Genomic DNA, 22500 nt, shown 5'->3' with positions numbered 1-22500 from the left:
ACAGACAGACAGACAGACAGACACACACACACACACACACACACACACACACACACACACACACACACACACACTCCCATTAGCTTTCATTAAAGTGACGCAAACTGCAGTTAGTGTCATCTTGGCCTGGGGAGAAATGAATGCACCAGCATTGTCTGTGGTGAGGATTAATATCAGACGTTGCAGCAGTATCAGATTAGCCAGCCATCCCTTTGATTGGGTCTGCTTTGATTGATGAGTCGATCACGAGCTGCCATGATGACTAGCGATCAGTGGACACCAGTGGACCAGAGTGACGCTTTAAAGTTCCAAAGACTGGACTGGGCTGTGTGTATAGCACCGCGCATAGAAGTGTGTTGTCTTGAACTTCAAACGCTGCGGTCTCCTGATGATGGAGATGTTGATTGAGGGGGCTCTGTGGCGTTCCGTTCGGTCCTCACTCGGCGAGTGCTTTATCTCCAGCTTGCAAATAAGCTCCCCTCGGCACCAGTGAACATCATTTCTCCCCTGGATACATTCATCTTTCATTTCTCTCTCTCTCTCTCTCTCTCACACACACACACACACACACACACACACACACACACACACACACACACACACACACACACACAGACACACACACACACGCACACACACACACACATAGCCACAGACACACAGACTGTCCCAAACGCATTTGTACGTGCAGTCATCCTTATCAGCTCCGACTTAATGTGTGGCGTGTTGGAGATGAGCAATGGAGGAGATTTATGTTATCGGCAGGCATCACACAGGCCTATCTTCGGCTTATCGTGGAAAGACATCTGTGATCATACCCAATACTAACCCATACCCCAATACACACGCACACACACACACACACACACACACACACACACACACACCCAACACACACACACAATGCACAAAACACAGCAAAAGGACAGTCATCACATGTCCACTTTAAAGTCACAATGTCCTTCTCGTACCGTCTCTCTTTTCATCTCTCCTTCCATCTCTCCATCCCTCCTCCTCCTCCTCTCTCTTTCTTTCTCTTGCTCACCATAAAAGCATGTAGGTGTCAGTCTGTTGAGTCATCCCTTGCCCCAAGCACCTCGCTTGTTCAACATGAAAAGCCCCCTGCCTCCTCTACACCTCCTAGTTAATCAGTAGCTGGCCTTAGGGTGAATAGACCTCGGCCGAAGGACCCAGTCGATTGTCCTGAAGAAGGCGGGTCGAGAAAAATGTCCTTGGGTCAGTTGTTGAGCTCAGCAGCGATGTGAGACTTGGCACGATGAAAGAGAGCCACATCAAATTAAAGTGTACTGACTTGAGAAGTCAGTCGGTCTGACGTTGGCCAGTGTTAAAACAATGGGCGCCTCATGTTACAGTAGCTTCTGCTGCTGCCCAGGTTTTGTAAGCCATCTCGGGAGTCCATTGATCATCACTAATCATCATGACTTGGTTTAGCAGGGCAGTGAAACAGGCTTTCTTGCTTCATTGGGCAAGTGGGGATTTTTGCCAGTTGCACAGTGTGTGTTTGTCTTAGTGTGTGTGTATGTGTGTGTGTGTGTGTGTGGGGGGGGGGGGGGGTATCGTATGTGTGTGTGGGTGTGTGTCTATATGTGTGTATGAATGTGTGTGTTTAGATGCATCCACATAGGTAAGCATTATGAATTGCTCTCGACGATAAAAAAAAAAAACATATGCTTCGTAGCAAACAAGAATCTAGCTCTTTTTGTTGAACAGTGACAAACCTCTGATATCTGAGATCTGTTTCCCGCCCCCCCCCATACCCCCCCCCCCACACACACACACACCTCAGCTCCAGGGCAGGTGCTGCACATGCACTGCCGACCGCAGAGCTCCACGGCCGTGTCCTGCTCCTGGACGCCACCTGAGGCTGACTACGACGGCTACGAGGTGGACTGCCGGCTTGAGGACACGGGCGAACGCGTCTACTCCATGCTGCTCGAGCGCGACACCACACAGCACCAGATCGAGAAGCTGGACCCGCACCGGAACTACGCCATCTCCGTCCGCGCCAAGGCAGGGGCTCTCCGCAGCCCACCAGCTAAAGGGAGCGCCGTCACCATGATCGACCGTAAGTAATGCATCAGGCCTGAAAAAGCCTGGCTCACACAGTGCCATAGGCACACACATTCATGTTGTCACTTCCCCCAGTGAGATTGCTTTTCATATTTGTGTATGTATAAATAATATCCATCTTGAGATTGCTGTAAGTCATTTTTCTGTATACTGGCCTTGAAGGTGCAATTTCTTAATTAGTACAAAATCAAAAACGGTCACACTCCAAGAGCTTTTATTTAGTTTTAATATTTCCTTTAGACATGGGTAACAAGAATTTCTTAATTAATGACAAATTCATTTGTTAAACTCACAAGCATAAATTCATTTCATGCTGTGTGGCTCAACCACACCAGATTCCACGACCACTTTTGAAGTCTCCACATAAAGTATTAAACTTCTTTCAACCATTTGAACATATACTCTACCAGCATGTCTCTGTTGAGCACAATTGGTACGGCACCCTAAGCTCCACTCAGCCTCCAGGCAAACGGATTCATACAGTATCAATGGTGCCTCCTCAGGCCTGGCAGCCTTGATGAATAGAGCCTTTGAGGGGCTCGCGTGTTTCATTGTCTGCCCGATGAATAAGGCCTCGCTGCTGGGTTGGTGGAGTCACGCATGGCCTGGCAGAGGGCTGGGAGTGGAAGGGGAGATGGAGGTGGCGGGGTGGGATGGGGTGAGGGTGGTGATTGGGGTGGAGGGGATTGGCAGTGTCCTCTTTCTCCTTCGTCTTCGTCTTCGGCTCAGGTTGCTGAGTCTTACCCTTGCAGGCCCTGATTGATATTTCTGCTGGCCCTCCAGATGTCTTAATGGTCAGCTAATCTATGCTTGGCCGTGCTTCATTAATCCCCAGTGCTGAATCAATGTGTGTGTGTGTGTATGTGTGTGTGTGTGTGTGTGTGTGTGTGTGTGTGTGTGTGTGTGTGTGTTGTGTGTGTGTGTATATGTGAGTGTATGTGTGTGTGTGTGTGTGAGCTGTGTGTGTGTATATTTGTTTGTGTGTGTGTGTGGTGTGTGTGTATACACTGCCTGTGTATATGTCTGTGTGTGTGTGTGTGTGTGTATGTGTGTGTGTGTGTGTGTGTGTGTGTGTGTATGTGTGTGTGTGTGTGTGTGTGTGTGTGTGTGTGTGTGTGTATTTGTTTGTGTGTGTGTGTGGTGTGTGTGTATACACTGCCTGTGTATATGTCTGTGTGTGTGTGTGTGTGTGTATGTGTGTGTGTGTGTGTGTGTGTGTGTGTGTGTGTGTGTGTGTGTGTGTGTATGTGTGTGTGTGTGTGTGTGTGTATGTGTGTGTGTGTGTGTGTGTGTGTGTGTGTGTGTGTGTGTGTGTGTGTGTGTGTCTGAAAGAGAGAGGGAGCATACGATTTCACGGTCTTCCCATTCATTTAGTGTTCTGAGTCAATTATATTACTCTCTCCTAGCTGTTTGCATTGCACAGGCTGAACTGTAATTACTTTGAGCACACCACATTTTTTCAAAAGCATAACAAGCACCTAGCAGAAAAGCTTGCTCAAGCAGACTTGAAAATACTTCACGTTGTATAATGTCAGACATTTAACTATATAACTCATTTAGCCATCTTTCAAACTATGTGATATAGATTCAACATGAGAGCAGTTAGCATTAAAGAAACAGAAAGGTCACCTCCCAGGCAAACAGTAAAGTAAAAGGAAATGTTGTAATGGTGCAGTAAAGTAAAAGAAAATGCTGTAATGCTGAATCATGCTCATGAAGAGGCTTTGCTGGAAGGCACTAGTCGCTAGTTTGTATTGATGACAAAAAGTTCCTCCTCTTGCCCTGCATTCCAGTTCTGTCATCATGATTTATCTGAAGAGGGCAGGGGTAAATGAGAGAAAGAGAGGAGGAGAAGAGGAGATGAGGAGGAGAAGGAGGAGATGAGTGTATCAGTGTGTGTATATTTGTTTTTGTTTTTGTGTGTATGTGTATGTGTGTGTGTGTGAGAGAGACTGCTGCGTGTTTGTATGTATGTATGTGTGTGTGTGTGTGTGTGTGTGTGTCTGAGAGAGAGAGAGAGAGAGAGAGAGAGAGAGAGAGAGAGGAAAAGAGGAGGAGAAGGAGGAGATGGAGTGGGAGAAGAGATGGGGTGAAGAAGAGTAGCTGTGATAAAATTACATTTTAGGAGAGAGAATTGTGAGCGAACTACTGGTTCCTCCGCCCCATCCTATTCCAAAGGACGCTGCTTCAGCGCAAAAGAGATGCCAAAAGATATTCTCATAGTCGGCCAAAAAATCTTTTTAGAACGTTTTCAGCCATTAACAGCTAATAAGAAAAGAAAAAAAATGGTGTTTGGACAGGACAAATAAACACACACACACACACACACAAACACACACACACACTATAGAAAGAGTATAGGGAGAGAGTACTTTGGTTTGCTGAGTCTGTTTCAGAGGTGAGACATTTTATTTTGTGTTGGACAGCTAAAGAATTTGTCTGATAAATCCTGAAATCTGCTGTTCGAGAACCTTGTGCACAGTAATGGAACTTTTAGTTTACAGTTTTTTACAATCACTTTGTTACTATTTTTTTTTTTTAATCTTGATGTCATTTTTCACAACTCTAGACACAAAACTCACAACCAATGATCAAAATGCACATTTTTAAAAACTGGATACAATCAGGGGCGTAGCCAGGATTATTTTATAGGGGGGGCCAGCTGGGTCCAGACTTTTTATTGGGGTGGCACTTGGGAATCAAAACTACTATTTAAAAACTACTCAAAACGTTTTGAAGATTAGGATAGCCTATTTTAATAATGGTAATAAATTGTGTAAAGCCAACACTGATACACAGGTCAGTTTGTTGTCCACTCCAAATCATTTTCCATAAGCCAATGCTATAAAAAAGTACATTATGATAATGCACCTTACTTAATCAGTCTTATTCAAATGATGTTAAAGAACAATAATAAATACTACAAATATTGTATTCAGATATTTAATCTTATACTGATGGCCAAACTATATTTCTTTCTGATATCCACTCTTATCCACTCTCTAATCCACTTCACTCTCAAGTACTTGGCTGTAAGTAACATGGCTCTGAATTAAGAAATTTACCCTTAGAACCCTAGACTGTTTTAAGGGCTTTTCCACTACCTTTAGTTATAAGCATTTATCCTGGTCATTGTAAGTGCCATTTACACATGCTATATTTTTTTCAGAACAGTCTAGGCTACCCAGATCTGCCACCAATTCATATTAATACTTGCATTGATTTAATTTTGATTTTTAAATAATACAAAGACTAAAAGCATATTATACCATTCTTATTTTGAAATGTATCTCTGTCAGCTGGACATGACTTTCATGTATGTGTAGGGCAGACTGTCCTGAATCTGGCAATATAAGAACCATGGTGGAGGGGGGCTTTGGGGCTGAGCAATTTACAGACATGTGGTGTGCGCCTTACAGAAATAAATGCCATTTTTATTTAGTAATGATAAAGGCCCTTTCTGCGCTCCATATCTGTGACACGAACTGATCTGACCTGACTGAACACGAGTTTGCGTGTTCTGTGTGTACACTCATGATGATTCTAAAACAACTTTTTACTGCATTGTCATGAACAAAGTGAAGGCAAAAAGGTGTTTTTTTGTCGAATAAATTGGGATGCAATGTGAGTCTCGAATTGGATGCCATGCAGGAATTTGCTGGGATCTCAAAACCGCATTATGAAAATACTTTGCCATAGAGAAACACATGATAGCGTTGGATTATGAACATGCCTTGCCACTACAACACACACAAACGTGGGGTAAGTGGAGCTATATGAAGTTATTATTTTGATGTCATTTCGTCTGTTTTATAACCCAGAAGGATGTACTTGGTATCAAATGATAGCTCTGTATCTCCTCTTTCATCTGACATGCGTGGCATATCTATCCGATCACGGGTTCGTGAATAGGGCCTAATTCAAACGATAGTTGGTTTTTGTACATGATGTTATTTTGCAGTCACGTTGTCTGTTTTTATAGCCCAGAAGCATCGATATACTTGGTACCAATAGATAGCCCTGTCTCTCCTTTCTTCTGATATGCTTGCCATATCTATGCGATCACGGGTTCGCGAGTAATTCAAACGAGAGTAGCCTAATGGGTGCGCAGGTAAACTATAAATATGAATCAATTTGATTTAATTTCATGATTTTTTTGTTTGTTTTCATACTTGATCGCACAGGCAAGAGTTTAGTCTCGTTGGAAAGCCCCACTTCTGCTCTGTCACGCAATTAAAGTTTCATCTCGCTGCGATGAACAGTTCTGGAGCAATGTAACAAAGAACTCAGGCAAAGCAGCCTCTGCCTGACCAGCTATGGCAAGAACCACACGCAGTCAGCAAATTATGTTTTTTATATAAAGTAGCCTAGCCTAGGCCCCATTAGCCTACTTTTATTGGAGCCATGATATGTGCCTAATATGCTTGCATTTCACCTGAATTTTATCGAAATATTTTTGTAACAGTGTTACCGCAGGCATCCGATTATTTCTGATCAGCCCCACACGTCAATGTCAGAGCCTACCTAAGGACAGCCCAACGCAGCTCACTTGGCTATGATTCGTGACACATTCTAACATCTTATTAGCATTAATGTTCCAACTCATCATCAACTCATGTTGTTACTGCATGAGGTTAAGAAGTAGTCAGTGTTTTTAACAGATGACTTGAATTGTCCCGCTGCTGCTGCTGCACTAGGCCTAGCCTATCACGATTTGATCACAACCTTGGGCTACACTTCCTGACTGGGCCAATGGTCGTAGATAGAGTGCAGTAATTGGTTCAGTCCCTGCTTTGCAAAGTGTTGGCAAAGTGCCGTCGAAAACGGCAGCAATTATATTTTTCTTTTTTACTTTTCACTGAACGGAGCTGGGGGGGCCAGCAGGGTGGCCAAGCTTTGACCAGTGGTGGCCGTGGCCCCCCCTGGCCACCACGTAGCTCCGCCCCTGGATACAATACACATAAAACTTAAAATCATGAAAATGTCAAGATACTGTAACGAGATTCATTGTCACCAATTAGCGTGGAGCAAGTTGAGGAACACTGCATTTGATGATTTGATGTTTTACAGTACTGTCTTTTATTTTCTATTTCATAGCTATTTATTTTTGCTCTGTAGTGTTTTGCATCAATATATTACAAACTTTGTTCAATGATTCCACTGTGTCTGTAGTATTCTCTCTACTACTGCAGTACTTTTACAGAGATGTATTTACTGTACATGTAGTACCATAATGAAACCTGTATCACTTTGTTCTACAATATTTAATGATTGTACGAACAGTGACACAGTGAAACTATCGGTTGCTTCAATGGTATTTCACAGTAAATTTGTTTTTCGAACCAATGATTGTGCAAGTGCAAGATTTCTTTAAAGATGTGAATGCACAATGCAATGTTTTAAACATTAGATAGCCTGTGTTACAAGTGATAACCGTTTTGAGTTTTGTGTCTAGAGTTTTGAAAAATGACATCAAGGATCTGAAAAGAGTACCAAAGTGATTGTAAAAAACTGTAACATCTTTACCTACAATCCCACACAGATGTAGTATCAACTTAAGATCTGCCAACATAGCGTCAAGTCCACAGACTGTGGCTGTGAAGCCAGCTAGCCAAAGAGGGTGTGATGTCATCTTTAGGGAACAGGGAGGTGTAGCTAGCACAGGTCCCAGATCAGCAGCAGCAGCAGTAGTGTGTGTATAGGAGTGGGATGACAGGTGGGAGTGGGACATCCCTGCTAACCAGCCTCGCACAGCCTTGTGTCCCAGCAGAGGGGGAGAGGCCCGACACACTTTAAATAAAGACGCCTGCAAATAGCTCTGCTCCCAAGGGAGGTGAGCAGACAAGGTAAGGGATTTAGAGACAAAGAGAGTGAAAGAGCAGGAGAGCAGAAGAGAGAGAGAGAGAGAGAGAGAGAGAAGGGAGGACACAGAAGATAACAAATGTAGGCATAGAGAGAGAACCAGTAGAGAAAAAGAGTGAAAAAAGGTCTGAGACAACAAAAGAAGAAAAAAAAACTCCTACTGCAGATAAAAAGAGCAAGATAGAGCAAAGTGGAGGAGAAAAGCAAAAGATGAATGGAAACAGGATGAGTATGGCCCAAGCCCAGAGGCGATTCTAGGGTCTGTGGGGGCCCCAAGCAAAAATTCCAAGGGGGCCCTACCGACAAGTGTTATCACCATTATGTTATATTACTATTAGGTTATTATGTTAAATAATAAAAATACAAAAAGCGTATTATAAAAATTCTTATATTTTGACATGTATCTCACAAAATATAATTTTGAGTGCATGGTGTATGCACTCATAATGATTCTCTACAACATCTTTTTACTGCATTGCCATGAACAAAGTAGAGGCAAAAAAGGGGTTTCTTTGTTGAACAAATTGGGATGCAATGTGAGCCTTGAATTGGATGCCATGCAGGAATTTGCTAGGATCTCAAAAACGAATTATGAACATGCTTTGCCATAGAGAAACACACGATAGCGTTGGATTATAAACATGCTTTGCCACAAAAACAGACAAAAAAATCGTAAACGTGGGGTAAGTCCAGCTATATGAAGTTATTTTGTTATTTTCAGTTATTTTGCTGTCACTTCGTCTGTTTTATAACCCAGAAGGATGTACTTGATATCAAATGATCCTCTTTCATCTGACGTATGTGGCATATCTATCCGATCACGGGTCCGAGTAATTCAAACAAGAGTAATGGGTGTGCAGCGTTGGTTTGTGTACATGACATTATTTTGCAGTTACTTCGTCTGTTTTTATAAGTCAAAAGGATCGATATTCATGGTACTAGTGGATAGCCCTGTGTCTCCTCTTTAATCTGATATGCTTGCCATATCTATGCGATCACGGGTTTGCGAGTAATTCAAACGATAGTAATGGGTGAGCAGGTGAACGCAGAGAAGTATAGACTGTAAATATGATGCAATTTGATTTAATTTCATGATTTTCTTTTATTTTCATACTTGATCGTACAGACACGTGCGTAGTCTCGTTGGAAAGCCCCACTTCTGCTCTGTCACACTATAAAAGTTTTTATCTCGCTGCAATGAACAGTTCCGGAGCAATGTAACAAAGAAGAAAGGGTGTGTTTTTTGACGCACTTTGCGTCAATCGGGCAATCTAACAAATCGCGATCAACATGTTATGGCTGACAGCCCTAATACAAACATAACGTTAACCATCTCACTAGTTGTAACTGCCGCTAGCTAGCTGAAGTTTACTGTCGTATAGATGTAGCAAACCATGTTCAATCTTTCTGCCAATTAACATTAGCCTACTATAGCTTCATTGAGTAGGCTAAATGCCAAAATCCGATGTTGATCCGTCATCACTGCACCCTCAATTGACATTTACCACAGTTGCTTAAATATGTGCAGATTCTTTGAACTTTTTTGAACACAGATCCGCTGTTCATTAGGCCATAGCATAGGGCCTACATATGTACAGATGTAGCCTACTGTTTGTACAACAGGGCAGGAGCACGCAAAATACATCATTCAATCTCTATGGACGAAATTCTCGCTTGACCCACCGGCAAACGCGCTGAGACCAGGTCGGGGCCCCCTAGCGGCTCGGGGCTCCAAGCAGTTGCCTGGTTTGCCTGTTGACAAGGTGCGCCTCTGCCCAAGCCCCCACCATCCTTATCGGCTGAGGGTTTGGAATGAGTGCTGGAGAGGAGAGAGCGAGTCAGAAGCAGCATAATTAGATCGGAGGAGTGCCATATTAACTAATAAATCCTCCCTGGAACCCCAGTCATGTGCAGAAGGTACGTTCATGCTCTGGCTTGAAGTCAACAAATGTACTGAGGCCTAGCCATTTTTCTTTTCTGTTATCCTTTTTTTTTTAAAAAAGAGGCAATATGCGGTTCTATCTCCCTGCTGCCAAGGAGGATGTTGTCTCACACTTAAACCTCAAACAACCCGTGGTAAAAGAGTCACTTACGTCGAAATCCAAGGCGGTGGAGTTTTGAACAAGCATGAAGCTGCTCTCGAGTGTCGAGTGTGTTTTTTCTCTATCGGCACTCAAATCACATGGCAGTTGTTGCCTCTGAAATGGCATTAATCAATCGTCCAGATTTGACAGCCACTTTGCAGATTTAATGGACACGTACGTTGGCACACTGAGACAGACGTGGAACAACAAAGTCCCAGACTTCACTTGTGATATGAAATGTTGTCAGGGAATATATGAATATGAAGGACTTGCGGCCTTTTAGCAACATTGAAGAGGTCATTGCCACTTTATGATGTCTAAACCTTGCTAAAAGTAAAGTTTTTAAAATATGTAGATTCATATGCTTTCAATCAGTAGATTCTTCGACCCACAGTGAATTACAGTGGACAACACTCAATTGGTTCGGAGCTTATTTGTAACAATTGAACAGTGAGAAACAGTGCAGGCAAACTCATCTGAGGTCAGCTGATGAAGTCATCTGTGTGTGTGTGTGTGTGTGTGTGTGTGTGTGTGTCCTGTAGGTCCACCAGAGCCTCCAGAGAGTGTGCGGGTGAACGAGCGAGCTGCACGCGTCACTCAGTCCTCCATCTTCTTCAAGTTCAACTGCAGCTGGTTCAGTGACGTTAACGGCGCCGTGCGCCTCTTCACCATCGTTGTTGCTGAGTCTGACGGTAGGGTCAACACACTCACTTTAACCTGTTGAGGAGTACGGTCACAAATATGTGATTAGAATGTTCGCGAACCGAGAGTTCCACATTATGATGTCACAATTACCCTCAGAGATTTTCCCCTTAGACTGTATAAGGAACACTGAAACTATAGATTGTTTGCGTAGAATTCTAGAAGGAACCAGAACAATAATTCACTCCTCAAAAGGTTAATAACAATGACCATAGTACCAACCGTTATACAACAGGTCCCATTATTACTAATAGTGCATTTACCCATAGTCCCATACACAATGAGTTCACCCTCTCCTTTCTCCCATTCCCTCTCTTCTTGTCCCTCTCCTTCTCTTCCTCCTCCTCCTCATTTATTCTCTCTCTCCTCATTATTTCCTCCTCCTACTCCATTCCTGTCCTCCTCCTCAATTTCTTTTTTTATTCTATCTCTCCAGTATCTCTTCCTCCTCCTCCTCCTCCTGCTCATTTACTCTTTTCATTCTTTTATTCTGCTTCTTCAGTATCTCCTTCTCTTCCTCCTCCTCAGTTGCTTTCTTGTTCTTCTTTTTCTTTTTCTTCTTCATTATCTCCCCTTACCTCTTCATCCCACCTTCTTTCTCTCTCTCCATCTTCCTGTTTCTCTTCCCCCCATTTAGGTGACGCACATTAGGCTTATAGGATAATTGCAGAGGCTGTTCACTTGTCTGTATGATTTGAATCAAGGCTGTAGGCAATTAGCATCCCCCTCCATGAATATGATGATGATGAGGAGGAAGAGGAAGAGGAGGAGGATGGGAGTGTGTAGGGGGGAAATGAGAGGAAGAGAAGTACAAGTGTGTTTCTTCCCCCATAAACCGCGCTCAATTACTGATGACAACCTTGCAGCACCTGCTCTCCTTTACTTTGTCCTTGTTACTGTGTCTGCTTGGAGAATGAATGGCTGCCATGGTTTTTTAAAGAGGGTGGGCGGTGGGGAGAGGAGGAGGGGGGTGAGGACACTTGTGCCCCAGAGATGCATGAACAAATAAATAAATATAATATTTATAATAAATCAAAATGTTACTCCAATTACTTACCCCCATCTCTCTCTCGCTTTCTCTCTCTCTCTCTCTCTCTCTCTCTCTCTCTCTCTCTCTCTCTCTCTCTCTCTCTCTCTCTCTCTATCTCTCTCTCTCTATCTTTCTCTCTCTCTTTCTCTCTCTCTCTATCTCTCTCTCTTTTTCTCTCTCTCTCTATCTCTATCTTTCTCTCTCTCTCTCTCTCTCTCTCCCCTACAGATGGCGAACTCGTTCAGCCAGAGCGTAAGCACCCACTACCCTCGTACCTGGACTACAAGATGAACAGCTCGGTGCGGGCCTACCAGACCAACTACTTCTCCAGCCACTGTGCCGACAATCCTGACATGGCAGGCAAGGTCTTTGAGATCAACCTGGGGGCTGGGATGGACACCTTGGGGGGAGCGTGCGAGCTGGACCCCGATAAGAGGCACTACCTCAACACCTTCTGTGACGGACCTCTCAAGGCCAAAACTGCGTACAGGTAGGCATCGCCTCACCTCAGAGGTGGGTACGTTTCCCAGGATACCCCGCATAACCTTCAGAACGAAACAGTCCCACCACATGTTTTGTTCCAACCATTCTCTAAACGAGCTTTTAAGATTAGATTCTAATTAGCACACCTCTTCAGCCAGGTAGATACGCTAATTGGTGAAATCACCTGTGTTAAGTGCACAGTACATGGTAGGACTTTTACTTTCTGAAGCTGTGGTTAGCCAACTCTGCCTGACCCCAGAGCAGTTAATTCAGCTGGGCGGTGATATTTCGAAGATAAGTCCCTCTAGACACAATGCAGGGAATGAATCAATGAATTTCACTCTTTATCCATAGAAATCAATACATTCTGTGAATGAGTTGCACTCTTGAGCCATAGAGATCAATACACTCTGCACTTAAAAAAGTCCCTCTCTCTCTCTCCTCTCTCTCCACATCAGGCTAAGCATCAGGGCCTTCACTCAGCTGTTTGAGGACAACCAGAAGGAGCCACTCTTCACAGACACTTACCTGTCCCTGCCCCTCACCACCCAGCCAGGTAAGGGCCGAGTGGTCCGCTCCAAAAAGATATTTTTGTTTACAGTAATTTCCTGTGTATTAGCCGCATTGTGTATAAGCCGCAGGACAGTGTTTTATGCAAGTTAAAAGAAACAAAACCATATTAATACCATATTAACAGCCCCCGTGCATTAACCTCATAGCTGAAGAAATTTTGCAAAATCAATGTATAAGCCGTGGCTAATATTGTAGTTGGGAAATTGTGGTATGTACTGTGTGTTGGTATGTTTTAGATGTCTAAACAGGATGTGGTGTGTTGTTTGTGTATTTATGTTGTTGTTGTGGTGGTTGTTGTTGTGTTCTTTCAGAGCCTTTGAGTGGAATCATCGAGGGGCTCAGCGCAGGCATGTTCCTGACGGGCATGATGATCGCCATCATCGCTCTGCTCATCTACAGACAGCGAGTCCGCAAAGTGTGAGAATCTGAACCAACACACACACGCACACACACACACACACACACACACACACACACACACACAAAACAACACAGAGTCATGCACTATAATGGATTGCATCCAAACAGAACATTCAAGCTTACAACGGTAAACATGCACACTCTGATATGGGAGCAGGTGTTACAGAGAGATAGCATGGCAACTAACCATGCAAGTGCATTCTGGCCAATACTAAAAGTCCCTATTTGCATGCTAGAATGAAATGCCTAGTTACTGATCCAGACTGTAAAACCAGAGCCACACATGACTAATAAGACTACAACTGCTATTGGCTTGTACATGAACCACTGTCTAATACTAAGTACTGCACACACGTACAGTGTGGCACTTAAAGCATAGACAATAAACATCCAGTGAGTCAGATCTAAGTACTGACACTAACGCTTAATGTGCCAAGAGATACAGTATTTCAGCACGCTAACTCAGCCAGCCACCAGCCATACCTCCAAAGGGGCAGACAGACTTACAGACAGACAGACAGACAGACAGACAGACAGACACGTCAACAGCACACACACACAGTGCCAATCGGAGGTCTACGCCAGTGCCAGGCTGTCTGATGGGGATGGGAAGCCGAATGTCATGAACTCCATTTCCTCCGCGAGGGCCGGGCATTAGCAAATAATTAGGGCGCATTGTTCACGAGAAAAGGAAGCAGGCGTTCATTCCTGGGGAAATGCGTCGTCGCGAGGAAATGGCTGAGAGGCAGAGAGAGTTCCTGTTCGTTAATTGAATCCAACTAAATAGTCCAGACCTTTATGGGGCTTGTCATCTTATTAAACTCTTCGGTGTTCTGCGTAGCCTTCTGGTGAAATGTACAAATACCAGCATGCGGGTGATATTATGAGGGTGAAGGCATTTCTTTTTTTTTTTTTAATTAACTCAACATTTATGAGCAGCGGAGGAGGTGGGGGTGGAGGAATGATGTGAGGAGAAAAGTCTGACTCTCTGGTTTTCTCTCCAGAATGTCAAACATGAGACAACAAAATACTGAAATAGAATGAATGCCAAAGATTCTCATGAAGAATAAGAATTCCCCTCATTCCTACCTTCTAGTCTCTTTTAGGATTGGGATATTATTTTAAATTCGACTCTCAGTATGTAATGTGTCCTTTTAACAGTGACGTCTTATAACTAGTAAATGATACTATATACTAACATGTCACTAGTCCTTAATCTAACCCTAACCCCAAGCATTTCATTGTCTGCGTTTTAGCTTTAATTTGAATTGGACCGTAGAGAACAGGCCAGGAGACCGAAATAGGGTGTTGGTCTGTGAAGGAAGCTTGGGTCAATCTCCACTCAGGTCCCCATGTGGTCATTAGTGGTACAGGACACTGACACTACCATTTCCACCACCATGACCCCCCCCCCCCAGCCCACAATCTCAACAACATGTACTAATATAGTATTAGCAGCACACTTTATTAATGAATGCAGTACTGAGTATCTAGTGCCTAAGACACTGAATATGACATGGGTGTGTGTGTTATTAGTTACGTGTGTGTGTCTTTCTCTCTCCAGAGCTGTGCAGGAAGGCCCTGTGGTCAGGATGAGCATGTGGAAGGAGGTGCCGACCTCAGGGATCTATATGGGTGTGCGAAGGTAAGAGAGACCAAGAGAGCGCCGTTCTCTTTGATCAACATCTTTCCTTTTTCCTCCTCATAGGCGTTTAAGCCCAAAACCGCAGCAGGAAATGTTTTTATTATCTAAGAGCGTTTTCAATTTGTGCTCTGAATTAGATTTTTTTTTTCCATCTGAGATTGGATCAGTGGATTGATTTGAGGTCACTCGATACTGCTCCTTTGCCTGCACATTCTTTCGCTGTGGTTCAACGACTCAGGAGGGCAATTTGAGAGTGGAATTGTGTTGCACGACATCCATGGCCTAATGAATAAAATCGTTTAAGGAGTTTTATTATGTTGGCAAATCATTTTGCAATTCAATTTTTTAGTACTAGAAGTATTTGAGGTCCTTCTAGATTATACATATAAACATATATTATAAATATGTTATATATGTTAAATATACATGTATGTATACACATATATTAATTTATACATTTCAGATGTGTGTGTGTGTGTGTGTGTGTGTGTGTGTGGTGTGTGTTCATGTGACTGCAAGAAAGAGGGAAAGAGAAAGATAGAGAAAAAGGCAGACATACAGAGGTTGGTGACTCTCATTTCCCATTGTCACAGACACAGCAGGAGGCTTCAATTCAGGATGATGTCATACCTCCAATTCCTAAATTTAGCCAGACCCTCTTATGTGTTTTTGTCTGATTGCGTCTGCAAGTGTTTCTCTGTCTGTCTGCCTGTCCGTTTGTATGACTATCTGTGTGTATGTGTGTGTGTGTGTGTGTGAGAGCCTGAGTGTGTGTATGTGTATGTATGTGTGTGTATGAACGTGAGTTTGTGTGTGTGTGTGTATAAGTGTATACGTGTGTGTTGTGTGTACGTGCGGGTGTACCAAAATAATAGATGCAATTATCCGCAAGCCCGAGTGGATCAATGGGAGGAAAGTAAAAGCATGGTGTTAAAGCCATTTCCACTCATTACTCCTCTCCTGTTTGCCGACGGCCCGCCGGTCCATTGATCCACATCTCTGGCCCACACACAGAGCTGCATGCTCCCGCACCGCGTTGCGCTGGACTGTGCTTGGCTTGACTGGACTGGGCTGGGGTATTTCTCTCTTTTGCTGCGGACGATCTGCCTGTGTGCGCGACTGATTGATTGACTGATTGATTGACTGATTGACTGATTTTATTTTGACCACTTAAATATAAAATATGAAACAGTACTCTGTGTCATACATTAAAATACATAAAGAGTCAGGGATGACACAATAAAGCCCAAAGACTTATTTCTATTGTGGTTCCTACGTGTGTTGGAGCCTGTGGGCCTCGTTACCATGCCGATGGCTTAGGCAGGCAAGCAGGATACCAGGGATGAGATAGGAAGCAGTGCAGACACGCTCAGTCTTTTGGACATGCCATCCAAAGCTTGTGTGAAGCCATCACTTCAGTCTGGCTGGTTATCATAGCAGAGATCTGTATAAAAGTTTGGTGTATAAACAACAAGCAGCCCCTTCCAAACATTCTTTCTGGGATTACAGAGAAAGACTATGACTATAGTATGGTAGACCATAATATACAGTGTTTTGGCTAAAACCTAAACTAAATCATGTTATTATGTTTACTTAATGATTTGATGTTTACATGTAGTTTTACCTGGAGTAACATATGCATGAGAACTCAGCCACAATGATAAATGGCCTTGCCATTGTCTTTCATTAGAGTCTGGTTGGCTTGGCACCAGTGTGCTGTCTTTTACCTGTTATCAGTATGCTATTTGAAGGAGTGTTTTTTTTGCCCCTTCCTTATTGCTCAGCCACTTTAATCGATGCAAGAGTAATTATATTAGAGAGTGAGAAATGAAGTGAGAATCCTTGACTGGTGAGCAGAAATCACAGAGTACATGTCAAAATTGGGGTGGTCATTGTGTGTGTATGTGTTTGTGTGTGTGTGTGTGTGTGTGTTTTTTTGTGTGTGTGTGTTTGTGTGTGTGTGTGTGTGTGTGTGTGTGTGTGTGTTTGGGGTGATTAAACTCAACCAACGCCATCTGATCACAAACTCTCTTCCTTTTTATTGCAGTAATCGCCGTGTGACGAGGTGTGTACTTACAACTCCCTCCCATCCATTTGATCTTAGAGGTGTTTTTTTATTGTTGTTTTTATCAGACGCAGGGAGTTTAATCCAAACCTTGGCTCTCTTGTGTTTGTTTGTTTGTTTTTCCACACAGCCCGGTGAAAGCTTCGCACTTTGAGACCCACCTCTCCAAACTGCTGGCCGACTCTAATTACCTGCTCTCTGAGGAGTTTGAGGTAAGGTGCTGCTCCTGGGCCAACTTCATTAGAGTTAACGGCCTACTGTGGCGAAAACCCTCGCTCTCAATATTTTTAGTGCCTTACAAAAAACATCATGTATTACTGATAAAATCGCCACCTTTTTTCGTATGTGTAGAACTGGGCCATTTTGTACTATGCACACTTTTTTTAAATGCGACATTGAAAGGATTTAGAATCCCATCAAGGCGAGCTGCTGTGCTGTGCTGTGCTGTGCTGTGCTGTGCTGTGGTGCTGTGCTGTGCTATGTTTTGTCATAATGTGCAGGGTGAACCTCTAAGCTTTGGACTCTTTAACCTGTGATGCCAATGTTCCTTTCAGGACCTGAAAGATGTGGGGCGAAACCAGCCTCTGGATGCAGCTCGCTTACCGGAGAACCGTGGCAAGAATCGATACAACAATATACTGCCCTGTAAGTGTGTATTTGTAAATGTGTGTGTGTGTGTGTGTGTGTGTGTGTGTGTGTGTGAGAGAGAGAGAGGTACAGTTGTAGTGTTGTATTGGGAGGTGTATATCAGCACTGAGTTTGGGTGTATCAGCAACCCTGTAGCAAAGAGAGAGCTGTGTTCTGCTGAGAAAGGACTTGTCATTGATTTAGCTCGACTTTCTAATGGCCACTATAGCCGTGTTTTATGACATCGCTATATCCACCCTCAGCGAGTTTCTCCACAAATGTAGTTGTGGTTGGGGAGACGATCAGTCACATATTTTATACAATTTACAAATATTATGGCAATTACACCAGATTGCAGAGATAAAAATTTAGGGGATAATTTGAACTGGACGAAATGAGAAACAAGGATATTGTTCATTCAGCATACCAGTTTAAGAATGAGTCATAGTGTTCTTAACTTTGTGATAGAAACACCAAACAAACACTGGGAACAGACATAATAGTACTATATCTTTAGCCTACAGCCACTGTCTTAAGCCCTCACTGAAATACAGGCTACCAGTGTTTGTGTTTGTGGCTGGTTAGTCAGCCGTGTTCGATGGCAGTAGGATGAAAGCCTCAGCCTTACCCGCCCACCCAGTGAGCCGGACCACCTGTCTCTGTGTATCTTTCAGACGATTCCACCAGGGTGAAGCTGTCCTACTTGGAAGACGACCCTTGTTCAGACTTCATCAACGCCAGCTACATGCCAGTGAGTTTCTGCGAAATAGAGTTGTCCCTTTGCCCTACCTGAATTGTAGATTTATGAAAGAATTTAGAATGATTTTTGGATAAAAGGAAGTCAGGATGCACACACACACACACACACACACTGTGGCACACACACACTGTGGCACACACACACACACACACACACACACACACACACACACACACACACACACACACACACACACACACACACACACACACACACATACACACACACGCACACATACTGTACACCACCTCTTCTCATACCAACCAGTCAAAGAATAGTAAAATCAGAGCTCAACAGCAGAAGTACAAATACCATGGAAACAGTGAATGCCATCCCCTGCACAAAACATAAAAGTAGCCTAGTGGAAGATCAGATCGGATTACCAGATATGGACATACCATAGACATCTATTAGAACATATGCCATAGTGCTACATTTGTTGGTCAACACGGTGTGCTTTTTGGTGGGTCATGAGTGTGTGTGTGTGTGTGTGTGTGTGTGTGTGTGTGTGTGTGTGTGTGTGTGTGTGTGTGGACAAATGTGCGGTCTGGTTGGTCTGGAAACCTGGCTATCGCTCAAATAATGGCCATTAACACACTCATGCACTCCCACTGAGGGCTGGTGCAATAACCCAAATACATACACACACACACAGATGCTTTTTCCATTGTGGGCCAGTCTAATGGCCCAAACCACCAGGGGACATTCTAATGACACGCACACACATAATCTGAATTCTGAAACACATACACACACACACACACACACACACACACACACACACACACACACACACACACACACACACACACACACACACACACACACACACACACACACACACACACACTCTGTATGGGGCACACTAATGACCTCCCCTGCCCTGACTCCATAACTAGATTCCTGAAAATGGATGATCCCCCACTTCACAGGTCTCAAAAGGCCCATATCCCCTCTTAGCTTACCCATGCCAGTCAAATGACAGCCTTTCCCCTTTGGGCATAACGCACAAAATGTTTACACACATACACACACACAGACCCAGCCAGTTCCTCCTTGTGCTGTGTTGTGTCTGTTGTCCTAAAGCCATATATATATATATATATATATTTAAAAATTGCTGAGTCGTTTGTTGTTTGTTCTTTTCTTGCTTGTTAGCAGAGTTGTTTAGCCGTAGCTGTTTTTGTTTATCTGTGGTATGACTAAGCATTCTGGGAGCCTTCCTCAGGTGTCTCTTGTCCTGGGAGAGAATAATGAGGGTGCTTTCTCTCCCATGTGAAAACAAAAATAGCAGGCGTCGCAGTTACTTGAATCTTTATCGCAGCCGCAGGGTGTAATTTGCATCCTCTTAAACATTCACCAACGCCATTCAGTAAACACATTCTTTTGCTTAACGTTGCTGTTTGTTATAAGCAGGCTCATAAATTGCTTCTTGCGTAGCTGTCTGTCTTTCTCAGTGCCCTTCTGTTTCCATATGTTATGCAGGCTTCCACCTGGACACCTGTGGGTCACTTTACACACGTCCATGTTGTCCACCTGCCTATTGTCACTTGTTGTATTTCTATCTGTGTACCTGTGTTGGAAATACAAGTCCATTCATACCTTATATCTGTACAACATCAATCTGTCTGTCCGTCCGTCTTTCCGTCTGTCTGTCTGTCTGTCTGTCTGTCTGTCTGTCTGTCTTCCTTTTTTCCTGTCTGCGTTTGTCCATCTCTTTGCTCATGCTCATGTCCCTCTCCATCTGTCTGTCCATCAGGGTAATAATTTCCGGCGGGAGTACATCGCTACGCAGGGGCCACTCCCAGGGACCAAGGAGGACTTCTGGAGGATGGTGTGGGAGCAGAACGTGCACAACATCGTCATGGTTACGCAGTGCGTGGAGAAAGGCCGGGTAAGTGGGAACCACCACCACCACCACCACCACCACCACCACCACAACCCCTCCCGGGCTTGCTGACGTTCCTCTGTTGCCTTGGTGATAAAGTCCAGACCAAAAGAGAGAGCGAGAGAAAAAAAAAACAGTGAGGAATAACAAAAAACTGCCAATATCTAAAGAGAGGAAAAGAGAGAGAGAGACGGGCTGAAGATGAAAGGCCTGGTCGGTCTGTTGGTTGACCCGTGAAGCACGAGGCGATTACATTCTCTGAAGACTGGCTGACGTCATCAGGTCAGCTAGCTTAGCCTACCTCTGACCGGAACGACTGGAGCTCTCAACTAATGTGTCTGGCTCTGTATCTCCTCTTTCTTTCTTTCTTTCTTTCTTTCTTTTTTCTTTCTTTCTTTCTTTCTTTCTTTCTTTTTTCTTTCTTTCTTTCTTTCTTTCTTTTTTCTTTCTTTCTTTCTTTCTTTCTTTTTTCTTTCTTTCTTTCTTTCTTTCTTTTTTCTTTTCTTCTTCTTTTCTTTGTCACTACCTTTTCAATCTTTGCCATTTCTGCCTGGTCTATGCATTCTTTATTCTTTTTTTAATTTGTCTTCTCTCTCTCTCACTCTCTCTCCTATGATTGTATAAAGTTACTTCAAATTCCCTCTCTCCATCTGTCCACCAGGTGAAGTGTGACCACTACTGGCCCCAGAACAGAGAGCCGCTGTACTACGGGGACCTGGTGGTGCAGGTGCTCTCCGAGTCGGTGCTCCCGGAGTGGACCATCCGCGAGTTCAAGATCTGCTACGTGAGTGACAACAACTTTACTCCTCTTTACCCCCCCACCTCTCTTCTTTTAGGAGGACAAAAAACATTCATTTCTTTACTCACTGATTCAGAAAATTGCTTTCAACATATTGACTTTAATGATCTGACAATAAATCACTGGAAGAGGATAGGAGAAAGCTTTTGTCGACAGACTCGATTGCTTAAAATACTTTCAAGTCACGGAGCCTTATCGGTGCCAGTGGTGTTTGATATGGACAGATTAATATCCGGTGAGAGATTTGATTGAAACAGAGTAGCTGAAAACTCAACTGCCATTATGCATAATGGGCCGAGAGAGAGATAGAGAGACTCTGGGGTAACCAGGAAGTTTTCACTTTCAAATATATATTTTTTTCTGTTACCTACAAAAACTCACATAATCGCCCCAGTGCACACCACATTTTGAGAGTGATGTGACTGCTCATGCCTCAGTGTGATGGGCTGTGTGTGCTTTGGCTCTTTTCTGGGCATCTTAGGAGGGCCAGCTGGCATACCCGCGCGTGGTGCGCCACTTCCACTACACAGTGTGGCCTGACCACGGCGTGCCCGAGACCACTCAGTCCCTCATCCAGTATGTGCGGACCGTGCGGGACTACATCGACCGAGTGCCCACCTCAGGGCCCACCGTTGTGCACTGCAGGTAAGAAGTGTGTGTGTGTGTGTGTGTGTGTGTGCGAGTGTGCGAGTGTGTGTGTCTGTCTCTCTCTGTGTGTGTTTGTGTGTGTTCGTGTCCATGTCTGCGCGAGTGTGTGTGTCTGTCTGTCTGTGTGTGTCTGTGTAAGTGTGTCTATGTGTGTATGTGTGTGTGTCTTTGTCTCTGTGTGTCACTGTGTGTTCAGACACATGATAAATGGGCACGAAAACATGTGGTATAAAATACTTCAGCACACCAGCTCCAACACAATTAGTATGTCTATTTTAGCATGCAAGAGCTGGTAGCCTGAATTACTGTTGGCAGATGTTTTTATCCCGCGTGACTTGCAACAAAGAAAGGTTTTGACTATGTGTTTGCCCCCTATGATGTGCACTCATGGCCTGCGTGTTATTAGCACCTGACAGTTGAGCTACAGTATGATTCATCTACTCTGCTGTCATACAGATGTGCTAATGGGTTAAAAAAAGACATATAAACGTCATATACTCCTCTCCTTTTTTCACAGAGGCGTTGATAGGCAGCTTATGAGAGATGGGGAGAGAGGGAGGGGTGTGAGGGATGAGGGGGGGAAAAGGAAAAAAGAAAGATTAATTTTTAAAATCTCTGCCTTTCAATATCAAGAGGTTGTGACACCACTCAGACCACCCCCTCAAACACACACTCGCAGACAGACAGACCCGCACACACACACACACACACGCATGCACCTCCTACAGAGATGTCACATAATGTTATTGGATTTTGATCTCTCTGCGATTCCTTCATTACATTTTATTTTGCTGCTGTTATTACCTCTCCTCTGTGTCACCAC

The 22500-nt window shown here is 43.8% G+C and overlaps 1 protein-coding gene across 1 annotated transcript in view; it reads left to right on the top strand.

Annotated features, from left to right (window-relative positions):
• Positions 1-22500, top strand: part of ptprb (protein tyrosine phosphatase receptor type b) — a 52099-nt gene that overhangs the window by 21064 nt on the left and 8535 nt on the right. Inside the window, exons 16-28 of the mRNA XM_076296771.1 lie at positions 1808-2086; positions 10580-10729; positions 11998-12259; positions 12711-12808; positions 13137-13242; positions 14810-14890; positions 16938-16955; positions 17086-17167; positions 17510-17600; positions 18257-18333; positions 20102-20236; positions 20892-21014; positions 21511-21674. Coding sequence (XP_076152886.1) covers positions 1808-2086; positions 10580-10729; positions 11998-12259; positions 12711-12808; positions 13137-13242; positions 14810-14890; positions 16938-16955; positions 17086-17167; positions 17510-17600; positions 18257-18333; positions 20102-20236; positions 20892-21014; positions 21511-21674 — 1666 coding nt within the window. The remainder of the gene's footprint in view (positions 1-1807; positions 2087-10579; positions 10730-11997; positions 12260-12710; positions 12809-13136; positions 13243-14809; positions 14891-16937; positions 16956-17085; positions 17168-17509; positions 17601-18256; positions 18334-20101; positions 20237-20891; positions 21015-21510; positions 21675-22500) is intronic.

Source organism: Alosa pseudoharengus, unplaced genomic scaffold (assembly GCF_046254945.1).
Source record: "Alosa pseudoharengus isolate Yale_2024_CS ecotype anadromous, Long Island Sound unplaced genomic scaffold, YU_APseudo_1.1 YU_APseudo_1.1_scf_20, whole genome shotgun sequence".
Lineage (NCBI taxonomy): Eukaryota > Metazoa > Chordata > Actinopteri > Clupeiformes > Clupeidae > Alosa > Alosa pseudoharengus.
This window is presented reverse-complemented; position numbering and strand designations above follow the sequence as displayed.